Below are 22,249 nucleotides of genomic sequence, written 5' to 3'. Positions count from 1 at the left end.
TAGAGTAGCATGATCCAGTATTTGAAATATAGAACCGTACATCAATTCTCATTCTTTGGCACAATTTTCTCTTCTATGAGAACTAGGATAACATATATGTGCATCAATAGATAGTGGGCAAGAACAAGTCAGAATTGTTTACAGAAATGACAGCTCAAAAAACCATTTATGAAGACAGGAAGCTTGTCTCTCAGCTAAAACTTATGCACACCAAAGGACTAAATCTATCAGCTTAAAGCATCTTGCTACAACTATCAGAGTATACTAAATCATTTACAGAAATAATTTGGACGTGCATTCTTGGAGCAGCATTGAGTTGACCTGCAAAATAATATATCCAACATGGAATCACTTCAGAAACAATAGTAGTTTGACTCAAAAAACTGCAAACTCTATTTTTGCCACAAAGTGCAGTAATAAGAAGGCATAATACCTCACTACATGGCCATCTCAGCTTGTAATGCAGCAAATTCATCTGCATCAGAAGTATTCTTATGTGGCACAGGTTGAGTGGGAAGTCTAACAGCAGGAACTTGGACTGGAGGAGCAGGAGCAGTTGTGGCTGTCTGAAGCACCTGTTCCTCCAACTTAACACCCTCCAACTCTTCAAGTTCTGCTTCCAATTCATCCTGAAAAATCCAAAACAGACAGTAAACACCGCAAGAGACAAAAGGAGAATAAATCGGAGATAATTTTGAAAGCAAGTACTTCATCAAAATCGGCTGCTCCTCCAATAGGAGCAGATAATGCTTCCTGAATTTGTTTCATGCTCTCTGTCTGCTCATTGATTTCATCCATTGTCTTGTCAACATCATCAATATTACTGTCACAAGCAACATAAATTAAAAATTAAGATGTATAAATCACAGAGCTTCAGAATAATTAGATTAAACACAATTCAACAAGAGTTGGACAAAGTCTGGTCATGAAGCTTGTTTTTTCTTATAGGTTAAGAGTGCAAAATACCTTCTATAGCGTAACATAACAGATAAGACATGCATCTATTTACTGAAGGAATAAGAAGGTCATATTCAAGTCAAACATTATATACAATGTCCAGTTGAACATATATTATCTACTCACGTTGCCTTCTGTATAGCCTTCATAGCTGCTGCTCCAGTTCTCAGTGCATCAACAGTCTCTGTTGTAGCTTTTGCACCTTCTAACATTATTATCTGACAAATAAACAAGCCCCCCAAAAGAAGTAATATAAACTTGATTATGAGAGATAAACATTGGAAAAATCATCTTTAATTTAAAAAAGAAACCTGATCATGAAGCCGCAACTGGAAGTTCCCAAGCTGTTCGACTTGTTGCTCATAGAGCCTTTTCCTTTTCAAGCATTGTATAGCAGCTGTAATGGTACAAAAATATAAAAAACACGCTCAATTTTATAAATAGATGATTGTTCTTGTAAGATTGTTGGCTATAAAAACAATAAGAATACATCATCAAAACATCCTAACCCTCTAAATATACCACTGACATGCAAATTATCTTTAGTTAAATTGTTTTTTGAGAAGTACTATGAATCCACCAAAATAGATCTTTGTTATATATTTATATTGGTCATATTATATTATTAAATTGATCCTATGATTCCTCATCAATCCAATGTAGGATCATTATTATGACAACATTGCAATTTTTAAGATTGAGATTTATTTCTATTATACAAAACCAAATTCCATTCACTTAAATGAATATACAATGGATCCTCCAGCATGTGATCCCATCTTCTCTCTTCACCAAATGCCCTTTAAACCAATAATATATACAATACATCCCTTCTGCAGGTAGGTTGGTGTGTGCCTATCAATTTTATAAAGCAAAATCCACTTCAACCTCCTTGCTACTAACCAGAGATGATTTTAGAGAAGAATGAATCATGAAGATTTTCAAAATTGTGCTAACTACAAAATGCATAATGTTGCAGGAAAAATGGGTATAATTTGAGAAAGATAGGCAAAGAACAAGATGATGTCCTTGACAATATATAGATGGTAGGTTGTTAAACTGCAAAACATGATGAAATTATAGGCAAAGAGACTTGCCCTTATCGTTTACAAATAAAATCTTGCTTATTAATGTACATTATCTAAAAATCACAATAAGTTGTTTGGTATCTTCATTAAGAATTCTTTGATGAGCGACAAACAAGCTAGAGTACATGTCCAACTGAAACAACTAAATCATCCTAAATACTTAAATAGGACCAACTTCATGGTGAAAAAATTTGAAGGACAAAGATGGAAACTGTTAATGCAAGGTACACAAAGCCAAAACATCCAAACACTAGGGAGTCAACCAAGAGAAGCTAAGAAAAGACACAATGGATGGGCAAACAAATAAGAATCATCTTCTTGATTAAAGCAACCTAGTGGAAGTATCCTGCAATCACAAGGGACGATCAGAGTCGTGAATATACTTAATTTTTTTATCTGAAGGATGTGTTAGTGCAATGTTTGAGGTTAATAGATACACTAAAAATCATTCACCATATTCTTAAACCCTTAGTTGTGTTGACCGTTTAGCTCTTTATCATCTCAATAAATGAAAATGAGAAAATTTATCAGCAAAATTTCAAGTGAACAAAAATATTGAATTAACATAAAACATGAAAAAAAAATTACAGAAAGACAGAACCAGATGATACCTCCATAACTACAAAGCATGTAATGCATTTATCATCAATGGAAATTTAACTTTTACAACTCAAAATCAGCAAGGAGACCTACCACAACATGGAGGATGGAACTAACAGAAAAAGGTCAAATGGTAACACTCCTAGTGCCATAAGGATGTCCATAATTTGAGTACTTTGTCCAATTTACGAACTTTAGGACTAGTAAGCCATACAGAATAGATATGCATGATATTGTAGACAAATAAAATAATCTACAGATACTGTATCCTGATGGACGAACTTATGAGAGACATGTTTCATGGAAAGCCAATTGTAGACATTGTACTAATCATTAGAGTCATAGGCTGCTACCATGAGATAATCTGTGACAAAACTCCTATAGTAGATTACAACACCCACCTCTCTTGTTCTTTGCTCTTGTAAACTCCTTAGCGTTTTCAACCTCTGCAGCCGCCTTCTTCAGAAGAACTTGCTCCTTTTTCTCTAGCATAGCAAGTGTCTGAATTACATATATAACACCAAGTTATAAAGAGATCATGAATCATGGAGACAACAATAGCAACTACTCTAAAAGTTGCACTAAACAACCAGATCTGCAAGGAATAATGAATAAATTCATGCAAATTAGATATAAGTAATATGAACAGTATATTACTTTCATCTGACAACAAACCTTTCTTGTACTATGCATCGAACGTATGAATCTGCAAGTACAAAAAAGTTGAAAACATAATATGATGAAACTTTACGTTTGATTGACCAAGCTAGTCATATTCGCAAAACACAACCACAAATCTTTCATCCAGTAATCATGCTTCAAGAACAGTAATGTAATGTAACTGCTTTAAACATTTCAGGTTCACTAAACAACATAGTTCACTGACTAAACCTTACAATGTACATTCATATAGACTTCTTTCAAGATTGAAGGTTTTCTGAATAATTTCTCTCTTGTTGGACAAGCTTAAAATAAAAGACACACAAGGTAGATGTTCAAATCTGACAACAAGATTTGCAATTTCCATGGCAAGTCTTTTCTTCCAAGTTTATCTTGAGAAATAATAGAATAAAAAAAGGATTAATTGTCAATACCAGGAAAACATAAGGTCTTCAAAGACCTTAACTTCCAGCCACAAACTAATGGGAGTTGGCTTCTGTAAATACCTATGAGCAATGACAATTGGGAGTTAGGACCTCTCTCTCTCTCTCTCTCACCTCGTAGATCACGTAATGGCATACCATTTTTATCCTTTCACCGGTCAGCTGATTGTCTTCTTTCAAAAGATCACATTTTGAGTAAGTCCTTCTTCTTAGAAAGGACTCCTGCCACCTGCTTCTCTTCTTTCTTCTGTTCTTACATAGCGATTAGATGAAACTCATTGAGGAAGAAATTAATTCACTTAAGTTCCAGAAGTTGGAATCACTCTTCTAGTGGTACCAGTTATGATTTCAAGAAAACAACTAATCCATCCTCTCGTAAACAGTATGTGAAATGTTAAAATGAAAGGTGTAGTCCATACTTCATACATGAGACCTTCCTATCACTATCACAATCACATAAATCTTTTACATCAATTTTGTTTCAACTTTGTAAAAGTTCCCTATCCAATGTTAATAATTTACCAGTGTACATATCAGCTTAATTTGCTATGCTATCTCCATAACATATATTGTGTACCTATCATTTAATTCTCCACTCCAAGACACGTACTAAAAATGAAGCGCTTCATCTCATTGTTCCTGGAGAGATTCTCATAGTTTATTCTTCTAGATAAGAATAATTTTTTTCTTGCATAAATTACTTCTCGATTTTTAATATTTTCATCGCATTATTTTCAGCCCTTACTAACAACCCTTGTTACCAGAAAACTGAACATATATCAAATACATTATTAAACGTACCGAGTAGAATGGCAAGCATGAAACAGAATGTAATCTGGACAAATTTAGTGGAGATTGGTGATTATCAACTTCAAATCAAACAGTCAATACCAGATCAACAAAAGGCTGAGATGAAGAAATCAATTTATACATCTAAAACCAGAAGACCTTCGCAAGTGCCACTTCTCGTACCAGATAAAACAGAACTACAAAGGCCAAACCAAGCAGAAACAAACACTATGCTACCCAGGGTTCATCTCATAGTCGATCATCTACAAAAATCTTCGCCATGATGAAGTTACAACGACGATCAAGAACGATCATCTACTCAAAATAAACAACATCAACAAAACAAGCAAGCCAAAGGTACCTCATTGAGTTTATTAATCGTAGAAAAGGTATGTGGCTGCTCCCTGGGCTTCCAGAATAGCATGCTAAACATTGTGCACCTCCTCCAAAATAAGCCACAATCTGCAAGAAGGCGTGATTTGCCGCTCTAGCCCTCGAGTTGCCGACCCCCACGCCAAACCCTAGATGGCCAGCTTCTGCGAGATTAAGGGATGTTACTGATAGAAGATAAGATTTTCCCAACTAAGAAAAGATCAAGGGGTGTTATGAGTTGCAAGGTTGACACTCTCCATATGAGTTGCAAGATTAGAAGATAAGATTTTCCCAACTATACGAGGAAATCTCTCTATTCCGTTGAGAAAAATCATTTATTCTGTTGAGGAAAATTCTTTCTGTGAAGAAGTCCTAACCATTGTTATTTCATGAAGAGAATAGTAATAATTTAATACTCGAAATTAAAAATATGAGTTGGAGGCTTCCAATAAGAAAAACATGATAACGTTTCAACTCTCATATGCAAAAATAAATTTGGTTTGTTTTTGTTTAAACTCTTACATCGAAAATGAGTCAAGACTAAGATTGGCTTATGAAAATATGATGAGAAATATTTTGTAATACATCTATTTAATCATAAATCAGAAGTTGATAGATTGACTTATAATAGTGTGATGGGTATACTGAAAATAATTCTCCATCAAACTATTACAAAATGATTTAAGTATTATTTCATTCCCAATAGAGACTAAAGCGAGCGAGGGGTGGTACATCTCGTTTAACTTTGTTTCAATTATATTATTATATGAAGGATATATGACACTCTCGATATGAGATTAAGGTGTTATATTTGAAGAGATTAAAAACTTGATACTCTTGATATAAGATTAAAGAGTTTTACAACGGAAAGAGTCACAACAATTGCTCTTTTATGAAGGGCATATCAATAACTTGATACTTGAAATTAAAAACATTAATTGAAGGCTTTCAACTAGAAAGACATAAATCAATCAGTAGTGAATTAAGACTAAGATTGATTTGTAATAATGTGACTGGTGTATTAGAAATAATTCTTCATCAAACTTTTATAAGATGATTTAAGTATTAATCCACTTCCAATATAAGATTAAGGGGGTGTCGGTGTTCCATGAAGGGTATTGCAATAACATGACACTCGAAATTAAAAACATGAGTTAAAGGCTTCCAACAAGGAAAACATGATCAATATTTCAACTCTCAATTACAAAAGTGAACTTAGTTTGTTTCTTGTTTGACAAAGATTGACTTATGAAGATACGATGAGAAATACTTTATAATAAATTCATTTAATCTCAAATCAAAAGTGAATTAAGACTAAGATTAGCTTGAAAAGTGTGATAGGTATATTAAATATAATTCTCCATCAAACTTTTATAAGTTGATTTAAGTATTATTCCATTCCCAATATGAGATTAGAGTAAGGTATTATGTATCTTATTTAACTATCCTTCAACCATTATACAAAGGACATGACACTTGATTATAGAGCATTTAATAAAGAAGAGATAATCAACATTTCAACTCACAAATCCAATAGGAGAATTGGTTTGTTTATTGTTGAGGTTGCACATCAAAAATAAGTTAAGACTAAGAATGATTTAAGACGATAATAAAGAAAAAAATTATAACATATTTATTTAATCTCAAATCAAAAGTGAACTAAAACTGAGATTGACTCTCAATACGAGATTAAATGATTTTAAATATAAAGAAGTCATAACCATACTTGTTCCATGAAAAGTACAACAATAACTTGACATTCGAAATTACAAATATGAGTTGAAGGCTTCCGACAAGAAAAAAAACATGATCAATATTGATCAATATGTCTGCTCCCAAATACAAAAGAAAACTTGGTTTATTTCTTATTAAAGTTGATGATAAATATTTAGTAACACTTCCATTTAAACTTAAATCAGAAGTAGGTTAAGATTAAGATTGACTTATAAGAGTATGATGGGTGTATTAAAAATAATTCCTCATCAAACTCTTATAAGTTGATTTAAGTATTAATCCACTCCTAATATGACACTAAAGCGAGGTATTACATGTCTTGTTTAATTTTACTTTAATCATTATATGAGGGGTATACCACTCCCGATATGAGATTAAGGGGTGTTACATATGATCGAGTCACAACCATTGGTGTTTCATGAAGGACATAGCAATAACTTGACATTCGAAATTAAAAACATGAGTTGAAGGTTTCGCAAATACAAAAATAGACTTGGTTTGTTTTTTTTCGTTGAAGTTGTACATAAAACATAAGTTAAAATTGATATTGACTTATGAAAATATGATGAGAAATATTTTGTAACACATTCATTTAATCCCAAATCAAAAGTGAATTAAAACTAAGATTAACTTAAAAGAGTGTATTAAAAATAATTCCTTATCAAACTCTTATAAGTTAATTTAAGTTTTAATCTATTCCTCATATGAGATTAAAACAAGATGTTACATATCTTGTTTAACTTTGCTTCAATCATTATATGAAAAGCATAAAACACTGCAGATATGAGAATATTGCATACTAAAAAGTTACAAGATACTCTCGATATAAGATTATCCCGTAACAATAACTTTGATATTCGGAATTAAAAACATAAGTTAAAAGTTTCAAAAAAAAAAAAAAAAAAGATATACACAACAGAAGTAACTTTCATACTCGAGTCTCTTTCTGGTTGACACAAGATTTCAAAGTTGTAATCAAAATGTAAGACAGCTCAATGTTAAAAGGAACAAACCACGCACGCTCAAGAAAGGTATGAGAGAAGATGAAAGTCAACTATGAATACTACGAAACAAAAAAGTTAAACATTAAAAGGATTAGCTAAAACGGTTGAATACTGGACAATGAATGTCTGCGAGCACCTTCGTTGTATGGAACAAGATCCAAGGGGATAATCATGGCTTACAAATGATTTCTCAGATACAGAATTCAAAAACAATCCGTGCTATAAAACATCATTGATGAGCAAAGGAAGATAAAATTCATGGATTTTCATACATCATCTAAGTCACTAAACAGACTAAGCACTGACGTATGCTGGACAAAGCCATGTTCTCGAAAGTTGAAGGTATGAAACTTTTCCTGGCATCTCCAAGAATACTTGCAAGCCCATCAATTTTCAACCCCCTAGGATGATGAACCTCAAAAATTACAACATCATCAAGAGTCACCGAAGAGGTCATCACTGTCATCAGCTGAACCATGTTCCTTTTTACCGGCAGAGCTAGGAGGCTTTTCCTCAACACCTTTGGTTGATCCTGTCTGTCCGTCTGATCTATATGCCCAAGAAGAACCCACCTTACCAGAAAAGGCATCTCCGTATAGATCATCATAAATCCCACTTTTTTGAGTGCCTTTGACTTTGTTCAAAATATTCTGTAGCTTATCGGTGACACCTTTGGGAGATGTACCTTCTTCCTTTTGAGCTATCTGCCCTCTACCTTTTGGTATAACAGTAACTTGCACGAGAGATTCGTACTTACCAACAAGACTACCTTCTTTTACACCGATAGGGCCTGGTTCAGTTTCAACATCTGCACCATCAGATATGCCAACTACTTCAACCAGTTCTCCCCCAACCTGATCCTTGAACGCTACTCTGTTTTTCCTACTTCTCTTGGAAGGTCTGTCCCGGAGGCGGTTCTCATCAATTCCACTTGAAGCATTGCCTGAAGAGCTCTTTGACTTGGATGAAAGATCTGACTTAGTGACACCATACCGATTCAATATTGTATTGTATGCCACAACAGCATCCTCATCGGTAGGGTCTGGAGGGGAGGGTAAATCAACTCCTGCTGGAAGAGCAAGGGTAGGAAAGAGGGCAGCAGTGTTCTTTCTTAGTATGTAACTTCTTGTTGATGCAGCAAATCGTAGAGATTGACCAACCTCAAGCTCAACAGGATTATCCTTAGTTAGTCTCTCATTTCCAACAAATGTACCATGCACTGACCCTAAGTCAATTACATATATGCTGTCAAAACAAAGTATAAATGTGCTGTTAGACATAAGCAACATAGAGAAAGATATAATTCAAAGTGAAACCATTCCATCTTATAAGCTTTCAATAAATCACAATATTAAGTTTAAATAAAAGATATTACATTCTACAAAATCACCAAAGACTAGAAAGCAAAAATTTGAACAAGACACGGTCATAAGATTTATGCAAGCACAAACTGAACTATCTCAAAGTATATGCTTCATCATGCTTTCAATCCATTGGTTAAGAACGTCATGGATAAGTAAACCAACAAACGTAAGAAGATCATAAATCTAACCAACAAACATAAGAAGATCAAAAATCTAACCTTCCATTTTTGTGGGGAACTACTGCAGCATGTTGGCGTGACACAGACTGGTGATCCAGCACAAAATCACACGTTGGGACCTGCCTTCCAAAGATATGTCTTCGCTTCTCTAAATCAATCCGATCGATGACTTCGCCGTCCTTCATGACCTCAAGATAATAAACCCCAGGACGTGGCTCTGTTGCCCAGTCAGGGGACTGCCAAGTGGATTGCCCACCACCAATCTGAGTAGTATGTGGGGCTGGAACCGTTGCTTCAGATCCTGTGAACTTTGAGGCAACATGCTGTTGATGCTGCGCATAATTTAGGTTGGAATTTTGAGTCTGGAATGACTCAGCCAAAGAATTTGTTGGTTTAGGAGACGAAGCAGATTTGGACGGTGCACTAATAGCGATAGAATAAGGCTCCAAAGATTGGGCTTTCTTAAACCTATCGAGACCTCCTCTATACATTTTTATGGCTTTTTTTCTTAATTTGTGGCCTCCATGAAAGTCACCAAAGATGCAATGTTTGGTTCAGAAACAAAAAAGGGCTTCAATTTTTATCAATCCGAAGCATTCAACCACAAATTCTATAGCTTAAATGGACGCCAGAAAACATAGAAAAGAAAACTACAACTGTTCCCTGAATCAGCCCTCGATGCCTTCGTCCTCAATATGCTGCACCATGAAGCGAAAGGAAAAAAAAAATAGTAACCAATGCTAGAACAATAGTATCACCACCATCTGGTCGAGTACAAGCCGTAAAAAGATAATGATACGGAAGAATCCATCGTAGCCAACCCAAGATCCCTATCTCAGCAGAAATGCAACGCCCAAAATCATAAAAGACGAACAAAGAAGCTCCCTTCCAGCAATCGAAACCCTCGAACGCTCCATCCCTCACAGACAGTACGACCTACATCAGATACATGCAGAAAGGTGTCTACCAAAAGAGGTTTCTTTTGACCGAATCCAAAATCAGATGTAAATTGAATGTCCTGACGAGAACAAGGAAATCACCCGATGGAAATTGAATCACACGAGTAACCGAAGATCCAATCAACGATTCCGGGGCAAACAATAAGGAGAATGGAGAGAACAAGGGTTTACCTCGGAGAGATCGAGAGCAATTTTACGATTAGGGTTTCTCCGTGGAGGACGAAGGGAGTAACGCGTCGAGAGGAGAGAGCAGTGGGAGCAGCGGTGATTGGCGGAGAGGCGTTGTGGTCTTCGTAAGCAATATATAAAATACAAAAGAAGAGGCACTCTCCGGTCGACCCAATCGTGCACCACATCCGCCATCACTAGTGGGCCCGCTATCTAAATGACCCCAGACCACAGGTACGTGATTGAGGTTGACGTTTAACAAAGATGGTGGCAATCCTTCACCCTAGTATTTACTAAATATTAGAAAAATGAATTAAATCAAATATCAAGTTTGAATTATAATAAAACCCTATTTTACATATAATCAAATGAATATTCATATTAATTGAAAATTAAGCCTGATAATAAAGAAGACAGTATGAAATTGATGGTCAAAGCAGTATGTTTCAAGTTAATATTTATTTTTTAATTTTTTTTTACTATTTTAGTTAAAAAAATTAAAATCAATATATTACTTGGTTTGTTTTGATATCAATTGTTATGATTCAACCTAACGAAATAATTATAAAAAATAAAAAAATAAAAGATAGGAAGTTTTATAAAAGAAAAAATATATTAGAAAATAACAATGGCATATTTACCAAAATAGTAAATATATCATACCAGGATATTACTGTAATAAATAAATATGTTGTAGAAAAAGACTCAAAATGTTTCCAATTAAAGCTTTGAAATAAATTAATGTGTTGAGTAATGCAAAGATAAATAAAATCACAAAATTATATTTAAAGAGAAAATACATAATGAAAAAATTGCAAGAAAAGCAGCATTCCCTTTATTTCATAATCATATCATAAGTTCTTTTTATCTAATTGGCTCTTTTTCTCCACCCCTCCTAAGGCTTAACACTTAGATAGTCATTAGCTTTTCTACTATTCCTTTTGATTTTAGTTTTTTTTCTTTTCGGCTATCAAATCGAGTAGAATTGAATGAAATTATATCAAAATGAAACATCTTCATACGACTCATATACTAAGATCCTAATACTATAATTCTGAATCCTCCTAAAAAATTAAATGGAAATATTCTTCTCTCACTAACCTGACACTTAATTTCTCTATGTCTTTCTATTCTCATCTTGACATTACCACATTGGCACATTCCACCTGAATGTACTCTAGTTGGATGCAGTCCAACTTACCCTTATTGAGTTTGCCTCATGCATCATACATCAAAAATGAACAAGGCCAGCAGCTTCAGTCATCCACCTTAGCAAATGTCCTTATTTTGCTTTCATCAAGTAGTAGGATGATAAAATAAAAATTAAGCAGGATATCACAAAGTTTGGTTTCTTATAGGCATCTTGTCAAGGATCAATGAAGATCTTATTCACTCTCTAGAAGAATCTAATGGGTAAATATCACTCATGGAGACCTGGTATTTTTGTTCATGACAAAGATTCACAAATGTGCATTACCTAAGCCCAGCCTTTCTCTTCCCCAATCTAGTTTTAATTGGATCATATTATTACTTTTAGGTGAAGCTCATGGATAAAATCAATAAAAAGTGACTGAACAAGTCCAAGCTGATTCACTAGGAAACAGTATAACAATTAGATTTATATATAGTATAGACACATTTGGGTAAAATTATAAAAGAAATATTAAATTTGATAGTCAGTCAGTCGATCGAACATATCAAAATTGATCCAACCTGATTCATTTTCTAGGAGAAAGAAGAACATTATCTGTATAAGATTTAATTTGAAAAATAGGCCCGTTATGATTTGATAGTAAGTGTCATTGACTTTGATCCAAATGCATAGACTAGCCTTGATAGATTTAAATATGGAAGAGCATCAGATTTGCACCAACTTCAACAAAATTTTGATTTTATCAGACACATATGCCTTCAATATCTGCAACTTCAATTCAGAAATGAAAGAGAGAGAGGCCAAAGTCAAGGTTTAGCATTTCCATTTCATACTAACACCTAATTACTATGTTATACTTTCAATCTCTCTCTCTCTCTCTCTCTCTCTCTCTGATCCTCACTGCCATCCCATCCTTTGTGACATGTCAACATGAAAAAGGAAGAAAAGTGCAACAGGAATCATGTGCCATTGTCTTGAGTGTAACACTTCCAATTAGTTTGTCAAGTGGTGTCTTGCCAATACCAAAATCGATCTTTTTTCTCAATAGATGGTTTCTTTTTTTTTTTTTCTCAATGCATAGAGAGATTAGCATTAGAAACTCAATCTAAATCAGATGAGTTTGGCAAAAAGTGCAGAAGAAAAATGCTGAAGAACATGCAAATTATAAGATATTAGATTCTGGTCTATCCTGCTGGAAGAGAAAAAGCAATAAAAAAATCATGAGTTATATAGCAATCTTTGATTTCTTTGGTGGCTTTTCAGATATGAGGCATATGTTTCTTGGATGGATTGCATGTGCTTTCAACAGTCGCCAAAGTTTGCATGAAGAGGTTAGCATTAGAAATTGAATCTAAATCAGATGACTTTGGTTGGCAAAACACATACAAGAAAAATGTTGATGAACAGTATCAGATGAATTATGAGGTATCAAATTCCGGTCTGTTCTACTGGAAGAGAACAGTAAGGAAATCATTACCTGTAGCAATCATTGAGCTCTTTTGGGATGAAGATTCTGACTGCTTGTTTTATGCAGCTGATTTCAGAATAACTCAAAAGGATGGCATTAATAAGGACACTGCCTCACCAACAGTAGATTCATTGCTAAAGATCATGAACCTGCAGGAGAGCTTTGTTTTCTGGACCACCACCACCTTACCTTTCGGAAGTTTCAGAGAAGAAAAGAGTAAAGGAAGATGAATGAATGTGTCGGATGAAAAGTCAAACCATGGATGGGACTAACCTGACATGATAACTACTCCACCTGGTGGTGCTTTAACATCCAATTTTAAGCAGAAAAGATGATCAAGGCGCAATTTTTTCTTTTCTTTTTCTGAATCTGCATGATCCTTTTTTGTTCTTCTTTTTGCTGAAAGAAGAGTTTCCTAATGATTTCCTGAGATGACCAGTTGATAACCATTCTATGTCTTGCCTTTGCTGGAAGGATTATACTACTTTCAAGAATGTACACTTTTTATTTGTTCCAATCATGCATGTGCTATGCAAGTGAAGATTAATGGAAGGTAAAACTTCGATAGCTGATGAGAAGACATTAAGGTCGTTCATCTTTATGGTTGGATCCAATCTAGCCTGTTTGTTCGAATTGGATGAGTTCGAGCGGATGGCGAGGTGAGTGCAAATGCTCGAGCTACAATGTGTATGGGTCAATGTTCCTATGGCACAAAGAGGTATTCCGACATGCATGCAGTCGACCCTCAGTATCTTTCTATCCTCTTTGTCTTCTTCTCCGCGTCCAAACGAGAGAGGGAGAGACGGAGAGAGAGAGAGAGAGAGTGCGCGTGTGTGTGTGTTGTTTTGCCTCCGGCAGACGTGCCTGCTTTAGGTGCAGATCCTTCAAGGTCCTGCACATGCATCTCCGGCCTGCTTACTCGAATGGAGCAACCGGTGAAGTTTATCCCAACCACGACTGCCTTCCCACCACCGCGACTCCAGGCGATTACCCAGTTCATGTTGCTGTCGCCGGTCCGCCATGCTCGCGAGGACTCCGACAACCTCCTGCACAAGCTTGTTCGACACTCAAGTTGCTGCTGGAATGCCCCCGCCACGGCAACTCTTCCTTGCATTGCCGTGTTTCATGTAGTTCTCCGTCCTTAGCACTACTATTAATGCTCCCTCATGGTAGAAACCACTGCGATGGCCAGCGGGATGATGGATTAGTGATTGAACGTACTGCTTCAACTACACACAGAGAGGTACAAAATGCTTACTGATCCAATCAATCAAAATAAAAATGTTATGATCATCAATTATCACAAGTCCATATATATTATTTACCTTAGATCACTACTATTCAGCATATTTTCTTGTCTCCAGGGCATACGATTTGAACATGACATCATCACTTTCTCATTCCACCGGCATGGCAATAATAATAATAATAATAATAATTTATTTTGGAGCGCTGATGATGAAGCAATCAATGCCAAAATGCTGTCGGTAGGATGGATTGACATCTCAATCCGATTTGGTACTCATCTTCTTCTTCCCATGGCTGAAAGCTAAACGAAACATGGTGCATGGACCACTCCAGCAATCCCTAACTAATGGTGCGAAGGCTACCAGCGTAGCTATCGTTGTTAACCACGTCTTCCTTGTCTCCCACCTTTCCTTTAGCTTCCACTATCTTTCGCCATGAATCACGTTCATGTTCCTTGATTGATCCTCGTGGCTTCACATCAATTACTCACGCCCACTATCCAAAAAAGATTTATAAGTTTTTTATTATTATTTATTAATTAAGCAAAAGATACTACAAATATCAGTCAAAATGAGTATTTTTTTATATATATTTATTCTTCTATATTTAAATTTTAACACAATAAAATAAAAATATAATGATGACTTGATGTCATTATTATCTTTTTTCGATTTATTGAGAGTCTTACTAGTTTCAAAAAATATCTTAAACACCTCTCTCTCTCTCTCTTAAGATAATTAATTATACTTGTAATTAATTTATATTGTAAGCTAAATTAAAATTTTAAACATGAATTATGATGGTAAGAATACTAATGATATGCTATTTAAATATTTGATTAAAAAATAATTTAAATTAGCTTATGCTAATCATAATCAAATAAAGAAGGGGCCAGCTAGTTTAATTGGTAAAAATTTGAGCAATATATTGTTGAGTCTTTATACTAAAAATTTAATTTTATCATTTATTTTTTTAAAAAAAAATTATAATTAAATAGTTAACTTTAGTTTGTTAAAGATTTTTGATAGTAAAAATATATGCAGAGGATAAAAGCATATATATATATATATATATATATATATATATATATATATATATACACACACACATAAAACCCTGAATAATTAAATAAGTAATATTGTCAGTGAATTAGAATATTAGGATAGTGTTTGTGAAAATATGACTTGTAGAGAAATTAATATTTGAACAAAATTTCTGTGTGGATAGTGGTTCGATAAAAATTGAACATTCTAAAATTATAAATACAAAAAATCAATTTTTTTAATTATGAAAATATTTGTGTTGTTTAAGAAATTATAGAAGTAAAAAAAAAAAAAGTTTAGATACATTTCCATCAATTTGAGACAAACTTTTAAGTTTTTATGGGGAAAATAATAATGAAATCAAGTAGTTTTAATCTAAACTTGAGAAAAAGGCAAAAAATAATATATAAGGCAACCAAAATATTTATTTCTCTTTAATTCAGGAAACATGACAAACACAATTAATACCAAGCGGGCCCTAACAATTCTTCAAGTCTTCTTCTGCCCTTTACTCTCTCTCTCTCTCTCTCTCTCTTCTCTCTTTGGATGCTGCAGGGGGAAGACTACAAGAAGAACTTCCTCGTCAGCCAAGGAACCACCCAAAGCTGCGGTCTTTCGCCATTAAGTACTCTTCTTAGATCACTTTTTGCTGCTCTTCTATGATTACTTTTGCATCTAGCTTGCAGAATTCAGGGGCGGCGTTTGATCCCTGTTAGGGTTTCCAAGGTTGGGGTTGGGAGACTTCGAAGGGATTATCATTTTATCAGCGGATGCCTAATCGCTTCCGATACCCTAAAAATCCCTCCTTTGATTCCGTGCTGGGTTTTTGTTTCCTTTGCTGACAGAAAGATTGGATTTCGATGCGGTTTTGGTGATCTTTACCTGTTGTTTAGAGCCTTCTCACCAGTTTTATGTTCTTTTCTTGTTACTTTGGGAGCCAGTACTCGATTACTTGCATGGGGCCTCTCTCTCGGGCTGTCTGTTGTTACTCTGTGGCGAGAATCAGACTTTTTTTAGCTGGGCTCCGTCGAACTTCCTTTCTTTAGGGGAAAGATTCGATCCTTTGAATGAATTGTTGCCCTTAATGTGATTCCTTTCTGTAGGATTTGGTCTGTATGCTGACGCGTTATTGGAGCTGTTGGTGTTTTATCTATCAAGTTGTCATCTTGAAGTGGATTTCGTTTCATTGAAAAAAAAAAAGAAGTTATGTTTTCATTTTTGCGAATTTCTCATTCTGGAAAGTCATTATCTTTTTTTCTACTTCATTAGGATGTGGCCTTTCATCTTTGAATTTTCGTTTCCATGGTTACCTAGTTGGTTTGTGCCAGATTAGTCAGTAGATCAAGTTTTGGTAATTTTTGATACGATGATGTTCATGTCTCTATGTTATCCAGTTTCTTGGTAGTTTCCCTTCTGATAGTAAATAATATGTTTTCATCATCATGAATCCAGGACTACCTTGTGTATCTTTTTCCCTTCTACAACTGTTTTCTTTGCAACATGCATGCATCATTCTGCTTGTCAACTAGTTCTGATGATTCAGTTCCCAATTCAGGCACACAGTTATCCACTGCATACGCTGATGGGCTATTCAAGCTACAAGGTGGATGGTGGAGATTGACACCAGATACAAGGAGCAAGTTTCATGTAATGTTGTCTAATAAATAAAAGAGCGAGCGGCTGTATTAATGGCATCTAGCACCATTGGCGAACCCTTATCTGAACCTGTTGGCCAGGATGTTGGGCTGGCTTCTCGACGGCCTTCACCTTTGCAGATACCTAAGCCAAGCAATCTAGAACATAATACAGCAAGCAGATTGCCAAAGTTGGTTCAGGAGGAGACATCAATGCATGGAACTACTGAGGTCTTAGAGGGTCAAGAATTACATCACCTTGATAATGGGCCTATTGGACCTTCTTCAGTTGATGGGATTTCTTCAAAGAAAACTGAACAGTCAGGGGCTAGTTACTTGAATGCAATCTCTGATGATCTGAAACAGTTAAGTGTACAAGGTGAGCCCTTGGTGCTACCTCGGTTGTACGAGACTGTAAGCTTGGAAGCAAATAGGGGTACAGAAAAGGAGAACACAGAGCGACACAGCGTGAAAGAAAACTCAGTTTCTACCAAAGTTAGTGATGGCACCAACAGTCTAAGAAAGACTAGTGGGTCTGCTAAGATTAGTGACCGGGTTGAGAGTGGCAAGAATAGTATGTGCAGGGCCAGTACAAGCAGTGATGTCAGCAATGAAAGTACTGGTAGCAGCATAAGCAGCACCATTAACAAGCCTCACAAAGCAAACGATTCAAGATGGGAAGCAATTCAGGCTATCCGGGCTAGAGATGGGGGTTTTGGCTTAGGCCATTTCAGGCTGCTTAAGAGATTGGGCTCTGGAGACATCGGCACTGTTTACTTGTCAGAGTTGACTGGGACCAAATGCTATTTTGCTATGAAGGTTATGGACAAAGTATCTCTAGCTAGTCGTAAAAAGCTGCTTAGAGCACAGATGGAAAGGGATATATTGCAATGCCTTGATCACCCATTTCTTCCGACATTGTATACACACTTTGAGACCGAAAAATTCTCTTGTTTGGTGATGGAATTTTGTCCCGGAGGAGATCTGCACACCCTTCGGCAAAGGCAACCTGGAAAATATTTTTCAGAGCAAGCAGTCAAGTAGGAATCTTGTTGATATTATCATTTCTTCTCCACATAATGCATGGACTGATAAACTGTTTAGTCTGCTTATTCAGAATGTTCCTTCTATTTAAAAGTTAATTTTTCCATCTTTTAAGGTTTTATGTGTTTTGGAGATAGTTTCTGGTTCACCAAGAAAAACAGTTTGTATTAGGTTAATATTCTTTTAAGGAAAGGAAATGATTTGATTTCAATGAAATAATAGGCTGTTAGGTTGTTAGAATGTGAATGCAAGTCTAAAGCAATAACCAACTTGAGTTTTGTAATAATTACTTTTCACTGTTACAAAATTCAATGAAACTTGAACAAAATGAAACTTTGAGGCCATGAGTAACAAAAACCACTTTCAAGTAGATGTAAGAATCATCAAAGGATGTATTGAGCAAAGAACATATTGTTAACAGTCTGGATTGCTTGTAACAAAAATATAGGCTTACTACTGTGCCAATGTTTTTGTTCAGTTTAGGAATTAGATGGACTGATTTGGTGCCTGCCTTATTTAACTACTGTCCCGGTTGAGTTACATATCTTATACACAAGTCTATAATCGATGTCCTTCTGCTAGATATCTGGTTTAACCTAGTCTTAGGAAGATAAATTATTAAAAGAAAGGAAAAACGAAGGGTTCCTATCATGGATGAACAGGCCAAGTTGTTCATTTATGTGGGTTCTAGTATATAACCTTAGCTAGAGAAATCTGTTAAGGTTTACAAATACACTATTCACCTAATTACACTTTACATGGATATATGAACAACGACTGTGTGCCTAAGGTTTTAAATCTTAATTGCACTGATCAGGTGTAGGTCAGTATTTATGGCCCGACCAAGCATCAATACCAAAATATATAGCTCGATATTGATACAATATTATTCTTTTTTATTTTTTATTATATTGAATGATACATACCTATATCATACTGATCCAGTAATTTACCAAAATCGGCATCAGACTGAGATTTAAGTCCTTGCATGTGCCTTCACTAAGTTATTTGGCTTATCCATTCCTTCAATGCCTATATTGTATTAGCACTAACTTTTGTCCAGTGGCAGTTTTTTAATCATAATTAGTGCTAAGGGCACTAGGCTGATGTGTATGTATGCTTTAGTATGAATACCAACAATATGGGATCATGATTAATTAAAAGTTGCAAGGGAAAGTTGTTTAATCTGGAAACAATTATACCTTATCCACTAAATAAGGGTTACCAAGGGATAACTGAATTTAGGAACCTTCACCACCAAAAAAGGAACGTGTTTATGAGGTACCATTAGAGATATCATAAGTTTGTTCATCCTAGGTCCTATGAGATCTCATCACCACAAACTAGATATGAATATTAAGCGACTACCATTATGCATATTATATTAGGTGCCTCATAAAAAGGTTTCTTTGTTGAATAATTTCCTCTCTTTTCTTAATGAGAATTACATTTTTTTTTATTGTTGCTCAACATGACTGAAATTAGTATTATGATAAAGCATCAATAATGAATCTTCAAATTTCCACTGACATGTTTATGCATATGATTTGTGACATTTTTCTATTTGTTTTTCCACAAATGCAGGTTCTACATATCAGAAGTCCTCCTAGCTTTGGAATACCTACATATGCTTGGTATCATCTATCGTGACTTGAAGCCAGAGAATGTCCTCGTCCGAGAGGATGGACACATCATGCTCTCAGACTTTGACCTCTCCCTCCGTTGTGCTGTCAGTCCCACCCTCATCAAGTCCTCCACTCCTGACTCCGAGTCCTTCAGAAGAAATAACCCTGCCTACTGTGTCCAACCTGTTTGTATCGAACCATCCTGTGTCCAGCCTTCCTGTGTGGCCCCCACAACATGCTTCTCCCCTCGACTATTCTCCTCCAAGTCCAAGAAGGCGCGAAAGCAGAAGCTTGAGATCGGAAATCAGATTAGGCCATTGCCTGAGCTTATCGCAGAGCCTACTGATGCCAGGTCCATGTCATTTGTTGGCACTCATGAATATTTGGCCCCTGAGATCATCAAGGGAGAGGGCCATGGCAGCGCTGTGGACTGGTGGACCTTTGGTATCTTCCTCTATGAGCTTTTATTTGGAAAAACTCCCTTTAAGGGATCTGGGAACCGGGCTACACTTTTCAATGTGATTGGTCAGCCCTTGAGGTTTCCGGAGTCTCCAGTTGTGAGCTTTTCTGCTAGAGATCTTATAAGGGGATTGCTAGTGAAGGAGCCACAACACCGGCTTGCTTATAAGCGTGGTGCTACGGAGATAAAGCAACACCCATTCTTTGAGGGTGTTAATTGGGCCTTGATTAGATGTGCAAGCCCTCCTGAGGTCCCAAAGCCCATCGTGACTGAGCAGACCATGGGGCCTGTGGCATCAACAAGCCAAAAGGCGAAGACCTCATTCGAAAAAGGTTCAGATAACTATCTGGAATTTGATTTCTTCTAGTACCATATTCTTAACTGGTTCAATTTGTTGTATTAAGGCAATTTGTAGAGTTTATAAACATATCCTAGAAGTGTTCTCTTTACAGGTTGCCATTCTGATTGTATTTCTTTTCTCGTCCTAAGTTGACTGTTTCAGTTGTAAATCTACATTCAATGGATGCTGAGGTGTTCTCATCTGTTGATGATTATTAATTAAGGCCTGGTTATCTTTTGATATTTTGGCCGAAGTTGACACTTCATTTAGCTTTGTTCATCAAGAAGGATCCTTGTGCTAATGAACTGTGGATCAGAACATTTTAGACAATTTTATTAGTAATTTGCATTTATGTGGCCGAGCATCTTGGAGACTGACAGTGATGAGCCAAAGGTTGAACAAATTTTTATGTTAGATTTTTAATCATGGCATCTCAACTCATGTTTGAACAAAGCTACAAGGGTGATCTTGGCATCTAGGTAAAGGAAAAACCTTTTCTTCCTTGCCTGATATTGCAACAAGATGCCTGCTATACTGCCTTCTTTCCTCCACAGGTCTTTATTAATAATTGGATATATGCTGTCTTTTTTGGCTGATGTTTTGGATGGGGGTTTACCTTCTTGATAGATGTGTCAGCTTGAAGGTATTCCTTTTAAAAACTTAATTTTTCGTACAATTGACTCGTGCTTATCTACATTCTAGTTAAGCAAAGCACATTTACATGTTCACTTTATAAGTATGAATGATTATGTGCATGCAGACTTTTATGGCTACAAGACCAAGTGTCATGGACACAGCTTCTGTTTGGAGATCAAGCAAAGCCATGGAACAATGTAAGAAGCTCATCAAATTTTATCAGTTGGAAAAAGGTTGGTCTGGTTTTACATCAGCTGTTGTCTTGTAAGGTACATGTGATGGACATGAATTAGTTTCTTTGTTCGAAAACTGAAAGTACCCAAAATTTTTGGCTTGATTTGTATAATGAAATTGTTTATGGCTCTTCATTATGAAGCAAAAGATTAGACAGGCTAGAAGTCAGTACATACATGATTTATGGTTTTGTTGAATTAAATTGTTAAAATATTAAAGTTTTTTTTTCCTTAATTTGTTATCTATAATTTTTTAATATATCATATATATTTTCATACAGGCATAAAGTACATTTCTAAAGTATAAAAATGCATGTCTGTATCTTATGGATTTTGCATTTGGAATCATTATGATGAGATTTCATTTAAAAGGCCCATACTCTGTTATTAGATCTTTTTGCAAACTGACTGTAAATAAAAGTTGTAGTGGCTCTTTGGAGAGAGTGTTAGCTTCTCTTTTCTCTAAGCATAACTATATAAAGCATTTGCTTCCAACTATCAGTTTTTAACTGCATATGATTCCTTTGCCATCATCAAGCTTTATGGAAGACAACTGAGGGCACTACTGTAGTTCTTATTTTTTTCAACCAAGAGCTACCTTAATCTCTTGTGGTGACTCTCTTATAGATCGGCTTTCATTGCTACATTTGTGTTCTTTATATTGTCATCTTATGAACATGTTCAGGATATCTTAGATTAAACCCAAAGAAAGGAGAATGATGCACTTGGTAACTGAGGGCAGCACAGAGCCTTTTTCAAAAGAGGTATGAGCATTTTCTCATCATACATTTTTACCATGTAGTTTAACTCAGCAATTTCATAATGACCCTAACTTGCACATATCATTTCATAACTCTGGGCATTTAATATCAGGATGAAGTTCAATTGCTTACATGACAAGATAAGTTTCAAACTAACACTGCTATTATATTTTCTGACAAATCTGCTTTAAATACTTGTAGTGGCTTGCCTGGATAGAAGGTGGCTATGTGTATCTGTCTGGGTGACATTAATAAAGCAATGGCTATAACATTAATAAACCACTAAC

At 35.5% G+C, this 22,249-nt stretch overlaps 3 protein-coding genes across 5 annotated transcripts; 1 reads left to right on the top strand and 2 right to left on the bottom strand.

Annotated features, from left to right (window-relative positions):
- LOC135609616 (vacuolar protein sorting-associated protein 32 homolog 2-like) lies at positions 1-3,142 on the bottom strand. Its single transcript, XM_065103051.1, has 6 exons — positions 3,047-3,142; positions 1,269-1,354; positions 1,084-1,175; positions 709-823; positions 434-629; positions 1-321 (listed from the first exon to the last, which is right to left on the bottom strand). The coding sequence occupies exons 1-5, from the start codon at positions 3,135-3,137 to the stop codon at positions 438-440; spliced, it is 576 nt and encodes a 191-aa protein (XP_064959123.1). The 5' UTR covers positions 3,138-3,142; the 3' UTR covers positions 1-321; positions 434-437.
- Positions 3,143-7,756: 4,614 nt separating this feature from the next.
- LOC135609613 (protein phosphatase 1 regulatory inhibitor subunit PPP1R8 homolog) lies at positions 7,757-10,436 on the bottom strand. Of its 2 annotated transcripts, none has more exons than XM_065103048.1 (3): positions 10,321-10,436; positions 9,230-10,126; positions 7,757-8,892 (listed from the first exon to the last, which is right to left on the bottom strand). In XM_065103048.1, exons 2-3 carry the CDS (start codon positions 9,679-9,681, stop codon positions 8,082-8,084), a joined length of 1,263 nt encoding a protein of 420 aa, XP_064959120.1. In that variant the 5' UTR covers positions 9,682-10,126; positions 10,321-10,436; the 3' UTR covers positions 7,757-8,081. The 2 variants fall into 2 exon arrangements, with proteins under 2 accessions (XP_064959120.1, XP_064959121.1); XM_065103049.1 differs by having other exon boundaries at positions 9,230-9,888; positions 10,321-10,423.
- A 5,270-nt stretch (positions 10,437-15,706) lies between these two features.
- On the top strand, positions 15,707-20,597 carry LOC135609612 (serine/threonine-protein kinase D6PK-like). Of its 2 annotated transcripts, none has more exons than XM_065103046.1 (3): positions 15,707-15,854; positions 16,785-17,903; positions 19,492-20,597. In XM_065103046.1, exons 2-3 carry the CDS (start codon positions 16,918-16,920, stop codon positions 20,357-20,359), a joined length of 1,854 nt encoding a protein of 617 aa, XP_064959118.1. In that variant the 5' UTR covers positions 15,707-15,854; positions 16,785-16,917; the 3' UTR covers positions 20,360-20,597. The 2 variants fall into 2 exon arrangements, with proteins under 2 accessions (XP_064959118.1, XP_064959119.1); XM_065103047.1 differs by having other exon boundaries at positions 15,825-15,955.
- Positions 20,598-22,249: the final 1,652 nt, after the last annotated feature.

Source organism: Musa acuminata, chromosome BXJ2-4 (genome assembly GCF_036884655.1).
Source record: "Musa acuminata AAA Group cultivar baxijiao chromosome BXJ2-4, Cavendish_Baxijiao_AAA, whole genome shotgun sequence".
NCBI classification, from domain to species: domain Eukaryota; kingdom Viridiplantae; phylum Streptophyta; class Magnoliopsida; order Zingiberales; family Musaceae; genus Musa; species Musa acuminata.
Note: the sequence above shows the minus strand (reverse complement) of the source record. Positions and strands in the feature narration are given on the sequence as shown.